Source organism: Zeus faber (assembly GCF_960531495.2).
Source record: "Zeus faber genome assembly, chromosome: 21".
NCBI lineage: Eukaryota > Metazoa > Chordata > Actinopteri > Zeiformes > Zeidae > Zeus > Zeus faber.
In genome coordinates, this window is record NC_137208.1 from 25732413 (window position 1) to 25748956 (window position 16544).

General features: G+C 41.7%; 1 protein-coding gene across 1 annotated transcript; it reads left to right on the forward strand.

Moving 5' to 3' along the window:
* Positions 1 to 7835: 7835 nt before the first annotated feature.
* LOC307246691 (prolactin-like) lies at positions 7836 to 15087 on the forward strand (the record flags this gene model as incomplete). Its single annotated transcript, XM_080022677.1, has 6 exons — positions 7836 to 7862; positions 8106 to 8187; positions 11577 to 11767; positions 13189 to 13296; positions 13627 to 13806; positions 14890 to 15087. 6 exons carry the CDS (start codon positions 7836 to 7838, stop codon positions 15085 to 15087), a joined length of 786 nt encoding a protein of 261 aa, XP_079878803.1.
* Positions 15088 to 16544: the final 1457 nt, after the last annotated feature.

The following is a 16544-nucleotide window of genomic DNA, read 5'->3' on the forward strand; positions in this document are numbered from 1 at the left end:
TTGTTGTTACACTAATCTCTGTCGCAATGTAGCTTGAATGTTATTCTCCCTTGTAAGTCGCTTTGGATAAAAGCGTCTGCTAAATGACTAAATGTAAATGTAAATGTAACTTTGAACAAACAGACGAGGCGGCCAGCTGGACGGACCGCGAGTAGGCGTGGTGGCTCGTTCCCCTCCTCTCGAGAGAAGCCCAGCTGGCAGCGCATGACCTCCCTCCAGAGGAGCAAATGAGCTACGCTGTAGTCCAGAAGGCGGTGATGGCAAGACCAGGGTGATGGCATCTTGGGTAGATATTTGTTGTGTGCATAGGGATAATCACACATATCTGTAAGTATGGCTCGAAATTCGCCATAAGGGAAAAAAGCATAGGGTAAAGGCTGCGGTTAGTTCCCACCTGTCAGGGGTGGGTCCGCCCGTGGGGCCCCCCCAACCGCCCCCCCCGGCCAACCACGCCCCCACACCGACCCACCAGTGACCGGCCACCCCGGAAAAAACAAAAAACCCAGTGCTCAATGTGTGCTGTTGGTAACTGCAGTTAAAATTGCGAGGTTGGGGGTTCGAGTCCTTCAGGCAAGTGAAAGCTAAGCTAATGTGAGTGGGATTAAAATTTTTGGGACGGACGAGAAGCACGCTTGGGCAGGAGCGTGACGGGCAAGATGGCAGCTGCCCGCCGCATCCCCACCCACATAGCCTGCACCCCGCCATCCTGCAAGCTCTCGGTCTATTGTGTGGTCTATGTGCTGAGTATGAGTTTTGGCACTGGGAGAGATAGGCGAGTCGCAACCAGATCGATCCAGGGGCGCAGCAGGCCGGGGAGCAACCACGCAGACCCCCTCCCCCCGGACCCAAACACACCCCAGTGCGCCCACCTCCCGTACCTGGTAGCAGCCAACCCACAGCGATCAGCCAAGGGTGCAGAGCGTCCGTCATGCGCCTCCGCCATGTTGGGAAGCTCCGCACCCACATCAGGCCCCTGGTCAGCCCCCAGCCGCCGAGCATGTGAACTACAGAACAGAGGACGGCAGACGGCATCCTCACCCACACCCCCTGCCCCCAGCCAGAGCCCCAGAACCCACAACCACGCCCGGAACCCACACACGGAAGCCAGCTGCAGGTACTCCCCGGGTGCACGTCCCCCCCCCCACCCCCGGAGACAGGCCAGCTCAACTCAGGCAAAGGAGCGGGCGCCACCCCCCAGACCACCCAACTCCCCCATGGGGCCCCGGGATCCCCCAAGAACACTGGCCCACACACCACAGATGTCCCCAGAGCCACCCGGCAGCCACCCAAACGCAGAGGGCCCCACATGCCCCAAAGCGCAATGACATTGCACCAACTTAGGAAGGCTCAAGTATTAAATGATGGAGTTATGTCATAGATAAAAGTAGCCCATATTTCATTAAATGAATCAACATGGTTTTTGGATATTGCCAATAGTTTTTCCATTGAGATGTAATCTATTAACAACTGTAACTATTGGGATTTGGTGAGATTATCTCTATTTTTCCAATTGAGTAACATCGTTTTCTTGGCCATTGTTAAGGCGATCAAAATGGTTTAGTGGTGTGTCAGTGGTGGGTCGACTGAAGAGAGGTCGCCGAGAAGACATATAGACGGGGAGAATGGAATGCTGTGACCCAGAAGGGTTGATAGCTTCTTGGTGATATTGGTCCAGAATGCTAGGATAGGTGGGCAGAGCCAGAAGGCATAAAAGTAGTCATCTCTGGTGTCAAGGGAACAGTGGGAGCAAATGTCTTCATCCACAAAACCTATTTTGAACATTTTGTGTTCCGTGACATGGGCTCTGTGCTAAATCTTATATTGGATGAGTTGCATTTTGGAGTAGCGGTTTATAGAAAAGGTTGCAAATAAGCTTCCGCAGGTTGATATCGGTGAGACCAGCAAGGTCTCTTTCCAATTTTATTGTAGGTAAAGATAAGGTGTCGTCTATTTTTAATAAAAGTTTGTATATTCTGGAAAAGAGATTTTTCAAGTGACCGATATGAGTGAGATGTTCAATCATTCCTGGTGGTTGTAGGATGTTGTTCGTCAATTTGATTTGAACTTTTAGAGACTGCTGTAAGTGAAGGAATTGAAGGAAGCCGTGGCCACCGATATTATACCTTTGGGTTAAGGTTGGGAAGGATATAAGCGAATTATTTTCAAAAATGTGTTCCAGATAAGTAATTTCTTGTCTTTTCCAAGACCTAAAGATTATTGATCTGTTTTTAACCAGGAAATCTGGGTTGTGCCAGATTGGCGTGAATTTCTTTGGAGATAGAGTGTGACCACTGAGTTTGATGAATTTCCACCAGGCTCACAAAGTTGTTGCGATGAGTGGGTTTTTAAAGGAATTATGTTTCCTTATAGATTCAGTAAGGAATGGGAGATCGGATAATGATGACTCCTGACATTCAGATTGTTCATTGTCTCGCCATCCATGGGCCAATTGTTGCTCTGGTTGTAACCATTTAATTATAAATTGAAGATGGTTTGCTAGATAGTAGCATCTGAGGTTTGGGGCTGCTAGACCTCCAAAGTCTTTGTTCTTCTGTAGTGTTGCTAGTTTAATTCTCGGTTTCTTGAATTTCCAATAAAATTTGTTGACAATTGAGTCGAGAGTATTAAACCAATGTACTGTTGGTTGCACTGGGGTCATTGAAAATATATAGGTTTTTTTTGGAAGTATATTCATTCATTATTCATTAGTGAGATGGATAGGTTGTTCCATCGAATGAGATCTTACTCAATTGATTTGAGCAAGTGAAGTTTCTGGGTTGCAGCATTACAGTCCCCCCCAATGAGTGGTAAGACTGTGGTTTTAGTCCAATTTATTAAATAGTCTGAGATAGCTGAGAATTTAGATATAAGTTTGAACACCTCCGGTAGGGATGATATTGGGTTCCTTATGTACAGTAGGATATCCTCTGCATACAAACTGATTTTGTGAACATAGTTTCCTGTTTGTATGCCTACAATATTACTGTTTTGACGGATATCGGGAGGGGTTCAATAAAGTTGGTGAATTGTAAAGGGGAGAGTGAACATCCTTGTCTTGTGCCGCGTTGTAGGGTGAAACGCTGTGACGTGTAACCATTGGTGATGACAGACGCAGATGGAGGGTTGTAGAGGATTCTGATCCATTGAATGAGGGACTCTCCAAAGCCAAATTTGTTGAGGATTGAAATGTGATATGTCCAATTCACTCTATCAAATGCTTTATCTGTATCCAAAGAGGCAATAATAGTATTAAAGTTCTTCCTTTTAGATATGCTCATCAGACTGAATAAACAACGCATATTGCTGGATGAGTGTCTGCCTTTGACAAGTCCTGTTTGATCTGGGTGAATTATAAATGGGATTACTTTTTCAATTCTGTTGGTTAGTGTTTTACTTATTATCTTAAGGTCGCAATGTACAAGGCTTATGGCTCTATAACTGGAGGTGAGGGTTGGGTCCTTATTGGGTTTGAGCAAAACCGAAACCGCAATATTCATGTGCGGAGGCATGGTTGATGTTACCCAATTTTTAGTCCCAAAAAGCTGTCGGGATTCCGTCTTCCAGGCGGCTCATTAAAACCTCAATAGCCAGTCACCTATGACACGAGAAAACACTTGAGCGGATAATTGCCCGTTTCTACTGGCTGGGCATCTGGGCGGATGTGCGGCGGGGCTGTGCTGCCTGTCCCGAGTACTTTGTTCATGTCAAGCACACTGCGCGAACTGTATTTGTTACAGGACATCTGCTCAATTCAGACTAGTGTTTACCAACTGCAGACGGATGGCCTGGTTGAACGCTTCAACAAAATGTTGAAAAACATGATCCAGAAGTTGTCCATGATGACAGCCGAAATTGGGACACATGGCTGAACCTCATGTTGTTCTCAGTGCGGGAGTTGCTCCAGTCCTCCAGGGGGTTTTCCCCTTGGAGCTACTTTTCGGCAGGAGACCTTGTAGGGTGCGCGACCTGATTAAGGAAACTGGCAGGAAGGTTCCCAGCACCAGTAAAAATGAGGTCCAGTATGTCCTGGACCTGAGTGCAAAGCTACACACGTTAGAGTGGGAATCACAGGAGAACTTGATCCAGGCCAAGGAACATCAGCGTTGTCTGTATGACAGGAGGGCTTGGTTTAGACAATTCTCACCGGGAGAAAAGGTGTTCGTACAGCTCCCTACATCCAGCACAAAATTACTGCCGAAGCGGCAAGGGCCCTTCGTGGTCACACATTGCGTGGGGGTGGTTGATTATGAAGTCGAACTCACAGACGGGGATGCCCTGCCCAAATGAACCACCTAAACCTCCTAAAACAATGGAGGGAAGTGTGCCCGTAGCACTGGCCACAACGAAAAACCCGAAAACAAACGACAAATAGCGCAGGTGAAATTAGAGGCCATGCTGGACATGGGGGTAATAGAGGAATCTACAAGTGAATGGTCCAGCCCCATCGTGCTGGTGGGTAAGCCAGATGGGTAGGTGCGGTTCTGCGTAGATTACCGGAAGGTGAACGCGGTGTCAAAGTTCGTTGCCTGTCGACGAGGTTCTCGACGGGTAAGGTACGGCTCATTTTTATATGCTACTGGCAGATTCCCTTTTCCCAGCAGTCACACCAAGACCTTAGACCAAGAAGGAGGTAAAGTAGTTTTTGGGGCTGACCAGACACTATATGTTTGTGCCGCGTTTTCGGCACTGTCCAGCCCCTTGACCGACTTAACTCGAAAAGGTGCTCCAGATCTGGTCCAGTGGTGAGAGCTGTGCCAGCAGGCATTTATCAGATTAAAGGCAGCTGTCTGTGGGGAGCTTGTACTGCATACCCCTAACTTTGCTCTTCCTTTCTGTCTGCAGATGCACATGTCGGACAGGGGGCTTGGAGTCAAGGGCCTTCCAAAGATGCCCTGGAGTCATCTGCAGATCTACAGGCAGCAGCAGCACCCAGGGTGTCAGGTGGAGGAGTGGGGAAGAAGCAGCCACCACCCACCACCACAGGTAATAGCTTGGAGCAAGCTGCTCCACCCAGCAGCCACGGCCGGGACCATTCAGCAGCCCAGCATCGAGGCCACCCCTCCAAGAAGCCCTCGCAACAGCCAAGCCCAGCTACACATCCACCAGCTAGCACAGCAGCCCGAGGCCCCACGCTCCGGAAGGAACGAGGGGGTAGTCTGCTTCGTGGCCCTGGGGGAGGGTCACTGATAGACTGTGTGGTTCCTGGGAACCAGGTCCCCTGGAAAGGGACCAGTTCTCTCTTTTTGGACATTTTCTTTGTTTGAGGTATGGGAATCCTGTTTCAGAGTGCAGTGTTTGATTATGTGAAGGTATAGGAACCTTGTGTCAGATTCTGTCATTTTAGGTTCAGGAACCCTGTGTCAGAGTCTGTAGTTTTAGGTATGGGAACCCTGTCAAGGTGTGGGGTGGTGTGGTTTGAGCAGTCACACCTGTCTTGGGTCTAGGTAATTCGGCTGAGGATCAGGGTGGCTGTATGCCTGTTGCTCGTTAGAGTACTCAATGAGCAACAGGTCCCCCCCCCCCCCCCCCGACACACACACACACACACACACACACACACACACACACACACAGGAGAGGAGCCTTTGTAATGACATGTAATTGTGAATGTAATTCCATCTGCCCCTGCCTTGTTCCATCTTGCCCGCTCTGCAATAAAACTGGTGTGTTTTTAATCACATTGCCTGTGTCTCTGTGTCAGAGGGCCCTGAAAACGCCACTCGGGTGGCACCTTCCCACATCCATTGGTATATGTACAAATATGTCATTTATCATCACAAAAATAAAGTGGGACTTAAAACACTCCCCTGAGGGGTTCCACTTTCTACAACCTATTTGCTTGAAAGTTCTGACCCTATTTTAACCTGGAGGGATCTTCCACTCAGAAAGTCAATAATTCAGTCAAGTCCTTTCCTTCTGACTTCCATAATATGTAATTTGATCATAAGCCCCTCCCTCCATAACATGTCATGCTTTTCCACATCAAAAAACACTGCCGCCACTGTCTCTTTATTTACTTTCTTACCTCATGCTGAGGACCCAACACTGGGTCCAAAGTGGCCCTCCCTCTACTAATTCCACTTTGATATGTAGCCACCAAACCTCTTTTCTCCAACAAATACATTAGCCTCTCATTGACCATCCGTTCTATCAATTCACAGATATTTGAGGTCCAGGAAATAGGAAATAGGTTAACAAACTTCCTTCCTGCTATCTGGGATTCTTCCTTCTTTAGCATAAACAATATTCATCAGTCCCTCATTACTTAAATGTTTCAGCATTATGTAACATTTAATTTTTACCTCATGTAGTCTTCCCAGTTTTAGCCAACGCCTTACTTAATTCTCCCATGCTAAATGGGACATTTTGTTCATCCTCAGTGCTTTCCTTTCTCCTAAGGGCCTCCATGTTTTCAAATGTAGTTCTCCCTCTGCCTCTTCTCCCCTCCACAGATAAATTATTGGAACTGAACTGTGTATCACTACAGTTTCCCTCTTCCTCACTAAACCCCATGCCGTTGTTGATAACATCTGACTCCCTCCCTGACATCAGGCTGTTGGTCAATATCCCTTACACTGTTCCCCACAATACCTACTGCTACAACAATTGAGTCCCGATGTTGTTTCTCAAAAGTCAGGGTTGTTTAATCGGTCAGATAGTAAGTCAAAAACCAGTGTAGCAATATCCAGCAATTCAAACATTCCTCCTCCATTCCGTCACCTCAAAACATTCTCCCAACCCCCCTTCTGTACCTCAGTGAAGCATCCAGCTTCTGGTGTTCTATTTTATCCATTTGTTTATAGAAGTGACATAAGCTGTTCTTCCTCGGCTCCTCTGAGGTGACGTCAACTTTTTTTTTTACCACCAAAGAAAAACACTCAGAACACCCAAAACAATTCAAAGAAGAAAGAATCCCTGATGTAGTGAAACGAGTAGGCTAAATACAATTCATATCATTGCTTTATCAAAACTGTTTCACATTCTTACTTGACATCACACTGAATATAGAAGTATGATCTTGTTCTGCATGTTTGCATCAAATGGAACCATAAGATCAACGTTTGTGCTGTTGTGCGAGTTAAAAAATTTGGTGAGTCACTTTTTTTCCCTGTCAAATGCTGGTGAATACAGTAGCCTTGGCCTTTTAATAATTCATCTAATATTTAGAAATCAAACTCAGTTTTGAAAATTAGTTGAAAGATAGAAAACAACTTAAGGGAAATTAATCTTCTTTGATCTAATTTTTGACCTAGAAAGGAATTTTCGTGAGCTACGGACAGAGCAGCAGGGTGCATGGAGCGGCACATGGACAAAGCTCATTGACTTGCGCACATAAAGAGGATGTATGTGTTCGTATGCACGCAATATTTTTAGAAGAAAATAATACAATTATGCTGAAAAACAGCACAAGATTTTTTGGTCACTGGCCCGTCACCCAGTGCAGTCCGCACCAAGCGCACCCCTCCAGTTATACCACTGCTCACCATGCAAAAAGCTGCATAGGAATCATTTTCCAATACAAGGCTAAAGTCAGACCATTCTGTTTTTTGGTTTAAATCTTGAAATTATACAATACACTAGGATTGGTAAATGCAGAGAATTAATTTCTCCAAGAGGGATTAATAAAGTATACAAAACAAAAAAAAAACATGATCTGTGCATTCCTCAGTAGAATAAAAATAGAATACAGTTGAAAAATACCCTCAATTTGTCTTTCATGCTTCCCTGTATTCTTCCCCAGTTCATTCTGAGAATTGTAGTGTTTACATTACAGTGGACGAAGAGTCCAAAGCGTCTGGAAGCTTCAAGCCGCAGGCAAACCGGGAGTCTACAGCATGACTCTGGCTTTGCCCCTTGGAGGGGTCAGTTGCAGACACGATGGCACGAGACCGCACGTTACCGCCCAGAGAGCCTGAACTACAGAGCAGACAATTTCAGCGTGTGTGTCTAGGTTCTCTACATCAAAAGGCCAGCACATTTGCCAGGATGAAAACACTTTAAAATACTTTATGCCTTAGAAAAACATGTCGCAATTTCCATAATAACAATTGTGTTGTTTCAGTTTTGTGTTACTTTCAGTCGTTGCCTTTCTATGTTGTGTCTAGAGGGAACATGTGTCACGCACTGACGTGGTGCAGCAGCTACTGGTCATCATACTTGAAACCATGCCCACACTCCTGCTCCTGTGTCAGATTGGATTTATACATCATACTCATGTCATTATGATATTTTTAAGTCTGTTCTTACTCACCTAAAGAGGCAGAGGTTGAGGTCTGTCTCCTCAGTAAGACGTCATGAGTGTGTGTGTGTGTGTGTGGGTGGGTGGGGCTTTTCAAGCTCTTTACAATTGTGATTAAGTGAAAATGAGGAGCCAAGACTAAACTTGTCAACGTTTTCCTCAATTACTTTTTAAAAAATATATATTTTTTTAGGTTTTCCATTTTTGACATACGTGGATACTCTGCATTGAGACAGTAGCTATTGCCCATGAGCTTGTCAATTATTAAAACTTGATTGTTGTGCAATCAAAAAGTGTAATTAAGTAGCGTAATTATAATTTAAAAAAATGGCATGTGAGATATTGAACACTGGAGGTCTTGATGTCTTCATGTTTGTTACAAACGAAAAATAGTAACCATATGATTAAAAAAAACAACAAATAGGGAGTCTTTACTGACCAATATGAAACAACTCTGAAAAGGCAAACTTGTAATACTAGATTCAAGATTCAAGATTCAAGATTTTTTATTTGTCACATACATATACATACTTCCATACATATATGCAGTGAAATGTAATATATGCAGTGAAATGTAATACTAAATAAATGTACTACTGAATGTAGTACAGTGAACAAAGGCATGGTGCAAACAGTATTCAAAAAAATGCTTAAATAGACAAGATACAGTTGGAAACAATCAGTCCTGATCAGCTCAAACAATCCAGGTAGTAATGCAATACCTGCAAACGATTAGTTCATAGCGAACAAATATTTAAAATTACTCGTGAGTTTATATATGATTGTGGAGAGAGTGTGAATTGTTCTGTTATGTCTTGATTTTCGAGCTTTCTCCCTTTAGTCCCTTCAGTAAAAAAAAGAAAATAAAAATATTCACATCAAAGTTAAATGTTCAGTTTGCTGAGAGCTGATGTCACGGGTCAGCTGTGAGCTCTTTGTAATAAATGTACAACGTCATTTTCCTGGAGGCTATTTTTTTTATTGCAGTGACACATCACATAGACATGTAGACAGGTCATGATTCACTTTGTCTGCTGCACAGAGATGACAGTAAGTTGCAAATTACTTACTGCTACTACTAATAAGACAATTACTACATAATAACCCGCAAAGGATGACAGACTTTCATTATTTTCATTCGGGCTAGTGGGATGTTGTTTTTGTTTTCTAAAAAAAATGGGAAGCTGAGTTTTTAGGATTCGCTGATGTAAATAGTCAAAACCTTATTGATACAGATATTATATATCAACATACAACATGCATGTATATATTTGTAAAATAAAACCTATTTTATTTGAAACCAAAACACAAACAACAACCTCAGATTCTTTAAACTTTCTTAATCAAATTCAACGCTTATAATGATAAAATACATTTTGTGATTGCTGTTCCCAGTAAAAAGGGTGAGGCATTTGGTGTGAATCATATTGAATGTTACTGATTCATGCTTTGCCGTTCATCTAAACATTTTTCTTTTACATAATTAATTGATTCCTGTGAGTATTCCATTCACACTTCTCAGGAGTGTGGGAGAACCACAAAACTTTGTCAATCTGTTCTCTGTTTTTAGATTTTATAACTAGGCACCAGTGCATTATAAGAGAGGAGAGAGAATAGGCAATAGAAGTTACACAGCAGCATTACCCAACCACCCACAATTCATACAATGTCAGCTATAGAAAATTCTAATCAATACATAGACTTCACCCACAATGCTAGAAGTCTGGTATTGGCATACCAATAATAAACAAAAATGCAAATTTCACCCATAAATCCAGATGTTGATCTCCATCACTTAGAATCTCTCACTTTCGTTCAAATGAAAGCCTCGCAAGGTTTTGAAGATGTAAAATGCTAGTGAGCGCAAAGCTCATTTGAAGTCGACATGGTGGCGTGAAGTGACAGGGTGAGGGAGTTTGTGCAATTCACAAAATACATACTATGATACGTACCCTACAAGGATGAGGATGCGAAGGAACACTGCTGACTGTTACTGCCTGCAATCTGGTGATTATGAGTTTTATTATTATGAATTTTATTAATAGAAGCATTCAAAGATGACAAATATTTATGATTTCAATTATTTATTAATTAAATAATTTATAATTAAAAAATTAACAAACATACTATATGTATTTGATTAGAGGTTTTTGAATACAAAAAAGATGTGTAATCTAATATTTGCATGCTGTGTCAAATTTTATCGAGTGATAAAACATCAAACCCCTGTTGGGGGTTAATTTGCGACAATTGCCAACTGACTGCACATTATTCCTGACATATTTTATATAAATACATATATTATACCAGCATATTATGCCATACTACAGCACATTTCAACATACCACTTTTACTAGAGCTCATTACATATTATTGCTGCACACTAATTATAATATAGCTATATAACATACTTGTAATATACTTTAACACTCCTGCCAGCCGTCCATATTGGGCTCACAAGGTATTCAGCTGCACAACAGCCACTCGCTATTAACTTTTTTAGAGCATAGAAGTTGCTGCTGCAACATCTGAATTCCCCCCTCAGGATCAATAGTTAAAGTATTTTATTATCCCTTATCTTATTTTATTTTACTCTACTCAACTATATTCCATTCAATTGTATTCTACTCTTTCTGTAGTATGGTGTGTAATGGGATTCATGGTAATATATTGATCAATGTTTTGTTGTATTGCCTTAAAGCATTTGTGAATTACTTATACAGACAAAAAAATTAATGAAGACAATAGTTAAATTAAATTCAAAAGCAAGAATTATCTTGCTTTTGAATTTAATTTAACTATTGTCTTCATTAATTTTTTTGTCATCATCACTCCTTTGAGACCTTCCACAGCCTGTCTCACTCACCCCCCCCCCCCCCCTCCCTCTCTGTCTCTCGCCCTCTCTCCCTCCAGTATTAAATAGAAGTGGAGTCACGCCAGATGTCAGTGAGCAACCCTTGCTTTAAAAAACCCGGGGGGGTCTGAGCACACAAGCGGACAGGAGGGAACATCCAAGCTCTACGTGATGCCAGCCAAGATCAGATCAGGTAGCCACTAACCACTTTCATCCTTCTTCATCCCTTCCCTCATTCATTCTCTTCACATCTCTTCTTACCTTTGGAAGTATTTCCACCTTTCTCTGTGAAATTAGTTAATTTTCTTGTTTGTGAGATGACATTTTTGAGCTTTTTCTTTGCTTTTCTCCTACACTCTCGTTTTTTTTTCACTAGAGAATATATTTTGATTGACAAACATTATGGTCAGTTAGAATGTCAACAATAATGTTAGATCTGTCTCACAGTACTCCATTGCATTTCTATCCAACCTCCTGTACCAGTGTGGACCAGCACATGGCTGGGACTGCTGTTTCTGTTTCTGAGTGCCCAAGTAGGAAGGGTGAGCTCAGCACCCATCTGTGTGAACAGACAGACTGGGTGCCACGTGCTGTCGCTAGCTGACCTATTCGATCGGGTCATCCAACACTCCACCAGGATGCATGGCATTTCCAATGACCTACACTCAGAGTTTGTAAGTCAGTCAACCTTTTTTTCCAGTCATTTACCTTATATTTGTTCGGTATTGAAATATTAAAACAAGTGAACTTTTGAAACAAGTGAACCTTTTAACTGAAAACATAACCCTCTGACGATTGATTTGATTGATATGTCTTGTTGACATATTTTTGGGGGAATCATTGACATGGCAATGGCTCATGATCTGAAAATGGGTTCCAAGACACTCTGGCAGGAAATTGTTACTTGACCATAATTCAATAATTATACTGAGTTGAACAAATTACATGGTTGGAAATGTATTCTTTGCAAAGTGCATTCCACCACACTTACAGTACTGTCGGTAAAAGCTAAAAATATCAGAGAAAAGATTCAAGATTCAATTTTCAAGATTCAACAGGTTTATTTGTCACATACATACATATACATACATTCATACATATGTGCAGTAAAATGTCTTTGTAACGCACGCAAGATTATGAAGAACGCAAGATTATGCACAATACTTACTATACTGAACATAATAGCTAACCTAATTCCTACCTAGCTAACTAACTGAAACTAACTTGATTCCCAAAATGTAATGCAGTTTGTGAATAGAATAATATAAATAGAATAAAATAAACATGAAATAAGACTCAAAATGGTAATACAAAAATAAGTGAAGGGGATAGTAATGCATATAGGATAGCTATTTGTATAGACAGATATGTGCCGTAAAGTGCATGTGAATAAAGTGTGTATGGAGATATACAGTGCAGTATACAACAGTACGATACAGCAATACAATAACACCAAACAGAACAGCAATACAGCACAGTATGCAGTAACCCAGAACATTGATACAGTAACTTGCAGTACAGTATGCTACATACAGTACAGTAAGGCAATGGAGCCTGTGTGAGTGTCTCAGTACATTTTTTTAGGAACCATGGTGAGTTCAGCATTGACAGTCCTTATGGCTTGAATCTTGAGTCCTCAGTAGTATTGTCATGGTCCCTACATTTTTGTATGTCTTGTCATGTTAATCTAGAAAAAATATTCATTGTTTTTTAATGATTCTGTATAAAGGATTTTAAATACATTCTATCCATCTATCTATCTATCTATCTATCTATCTATCTATCTATCTATCTATCTATCTATCTATCTATCTATCTATCTATCTATCTATCTATCTATCTATCTATCTATCTATCTATCTATCTATCTATCTATCTATCTATCTATCTATCTATCTATCTATCTATCCATCCATCTATCTATCTATCTATCTATCTATTTTAGCAGCAAACTTTTAACCATTTTAATTATTATATTGATGACAAAAGGTCCATATTTTAGTCTAAACACACTTGACATTACTCTGACCCCTGTCCTACCCACCTTTCCGTCCCAAATTTCCTGCTCCACCTTTCATATCTGCTTGTTCTCCAGGAGCAGCACTTCCTTCCCAGTAAGAATCACGTTGGCCGGGTCAACCGCAACTGTCACACATCCGGCATTCTCACCCCCAACGGCAAGGAGAATGCGCAGAGACTTGCCGTGAGTGTGCTTACATGCTACACATCTTTTAAAGGATAGGTTGGATACTTTTCAACCCAGGCCTTATTAAAATGTTGGATTACATCCTTTATAACTGTACAACCTCGCTGAATGCTTTAATAAGCCCATGGCTTCCTGGGTTGGCCAACCTATTCTCCTGTTTCTATATTATTTTATATTATATAAATACGTATATATGATATTTGCCTGTCTGACAGCTATACTATCATCACTCCTTGCTCAATATCAATTCCTGAAAGATGGCATGGGTTGTCTCTACTACCTCACCCCATCTAAATATGCTGCACCCCTTCTCACTTTTATTTGCAGAGGGAGGAGCTTACAGAGGTGATTCTCAAGCTGCTATGGGCTTGGAGGGACCCTCTGTGGCGCTTCCACCAGAATATGGCCCACCGTGATGACTTCAATAGCTTCAGCTTCAACAAAGCCCTTGAGATGAGCGGCATGGTGCATGAGCTGCGTAAAGGAGTGGAGAAAGTAGCAGAAAAGGTATGTTGTGCATGTAAAGACTGAGAGTGCACCCTTGAATTATACTCAATGACATTTTACCTTGTAGACCTTATTGTCTCAATATTTATAAAAACAAAAGGTATTTATTTTTGATGAACAGAAACAAGTTGAGAACGTTTTTTGAACTTGTTTATTCACACAATTATGCTAATTCTAGCTCATGCTATAAAACAGAAAAAATGGTAATCCTGCATAACAAAGTGCATTCTGCTCATCTATTATCCATGATCATATCGATGTTGCCAGCGTGATTGGGAACAAAACAGTAGAGGAGACAGCAACTTAAACAAACAATGACATAAAACTGTTAGACTTGAACAACAATCTGGTTGTTCATGAACAGCCCAACACTAGTACAGTCCTTCGACGGCGGGGAGCGGGGACACAACATTTCACGGTTCCCCATGCAGAAAAAAGTCAATAACTTCCGATTTTGGATTCTAAATGGCATATCAAATGAGGGAATGATTTCATATCCTGAAAGATAGACAGATAATCCTGTCTATTTATGCACCAGCGTCTGAAACTTCAATGCATGTTGCATCGCGCAGGTAAAGGGATCATAATTAGAGGGTAGACCTTGGTGTCCTCCTCACATCAGAGCAGATCAGAGGTTGAGCCGATTAAAACCCGAGTCTATTGCCTGGTCATTTCACCGGGGATTGAGACCTGGGTTTTTCCTTTCCCACTGGTGACGAATGCTGATTGTTAGTGTTACTGGCTTTTTGGTGCAGTGGGAAAGGGGTATTGGTTTTTAGTGTGTATTTCAGAAGCAAAAACACCTTAATATGATCATTTAGAAGTTGCTTTTGTCCAAAGTGACTTACAATTATACATCCACCAATGGACGCGACATCATAATTAGAGGTTAAGTGTCTTGCTCGACGACACTTCAGCATGCTCGCAGGAGGAGCCGGGGATCATACCGACAACCTTTGGATTATTAGAAAACCCACTCTACCTCCTGAGCTACTGCTACTGCCAAAAACATCATACTTGTTATTTTACACTATGATGGTTGTTAGTACCTGTGCATCACTCATATCTATAATTTTTTCTCAGATGCAGCACCTGGGGATCATAAGTAACTCTGTCAACACCCTGGCATCCCGCGAATCTCTGCTCCCATCACCCGAAGGTCCTGAGCGGAGCCTGACAAACGACTATGATCTCCTGTACTGTTTCCGGCGAGATTCCAACAAGGTGCAAAACTACCTGAAGATCTTGAAATGTCGTATAGTTCCGGAGCATCAATGCTAGAGGCCAGAGACATACAGTAACTGGACTAAGGCCAAGTGCAGCAAAATTTTACAAATACACATGGAAATGGATATCCACACCAGACCAGACCTGGATGACCCTGGTTTGAAATGTGTTTTTATATTTAGGGTTCAAACCCTCAATGGGGTGGAACCCGACTGTGTTCTTGCCACTTTAATATTGTTGTTCTTCTCTGTTGTGTTATGCCGTGTCTCAAATTGCCGTGAGCTGGAACGGGCTAGAAATATGAAACTGGGCGGGGGGGTGCTAATGGCAGAACTTTGAGTGCGCAATTATTGAAATACTGTACACATTGTAATGACACAACAAGCATATGATTGATCTCACTCCTTCTTTCAACAGAATTAAACTAGCTGAAGTGACTTTGCTCAGCTTTTTGAAGCCCGAAACCCGCACGTTGCTGCTTGCAGGTTTCATTTTGGATGATTGAGCTGCTTCCTTCTGAGTGCAAAAAGGTTTGAACCTCTGAGTTGCCACTTGCAGCTATATTCATATTTGTTTCTATATTTGCAGCATTTACGATATTAGCTGATTAATATTCTTGTGGACATGGAATATACTGGAATCCCCAAATTGCAGTCCCCTCAGATTTTTAAAAGAGGTTTCCTTATCTGGTATGTGTATAAGCATGTGTGTATGGTGTAGTGAAACAAACACGTCTAGAGCAGACTGCATGCAGTGTGGATATCATAGAAACCGGAATTAATTTTTTTTTTCAGATTTCCAATGATAGTCGCCAATAGAATATTTAAAGATATATGGAGTGGAAATAAAAGGACTGTTTTCCTAGCATTTCCACAAAAATCACATGTACTTTTCCAATAAACGTATAACTTCCCCAGCAAAATCTAACATTGTTGTATTTTAAGAGAGAAGGGTTTGTGAGGGTTTGTGAGGCTGGTCTATGTATGCATTTTCCATAGTTGAGGAACACTGCGTGCATGTATGATTTTGTGGAAAGCAGAAGGCCTGTACTAAAATTACAATAGGCAAGCTCTCCGATTTCAATCCGAAGTTTATGTGATGGGACATTAAAATGTGTTCTATGTTTGTACTTGTGCATATGTGTTCATGCAAATGTGTAAAAAATAGTCATGTTTAATCTTCCAGACTGGTTGATTTATACAAAACAATGAGGTGTAAAACAAAAGTCAGTCAAAGGTTATCAGTGGCTGATCAGCTTATGAAGACAAGCCCTTCATTATTTATGTAAAAAAATGAAGCCGCAACTCAGTCACCAGACCAACCACTTCCACCTGACTCATGCCCATTTCTTCTCCACTATCGGCTTCCTGGCCACAGGGATATTTCAAAGGGAAATAGGAGACCAGGCTGATAATTTGCAAACCACTATGAGCCATATATTGTATATGTAACAGTGTTGTTAGATTTAACATCAGGCACTCAGGTTTACCAGCTGTCTGGTTTACTGTCAT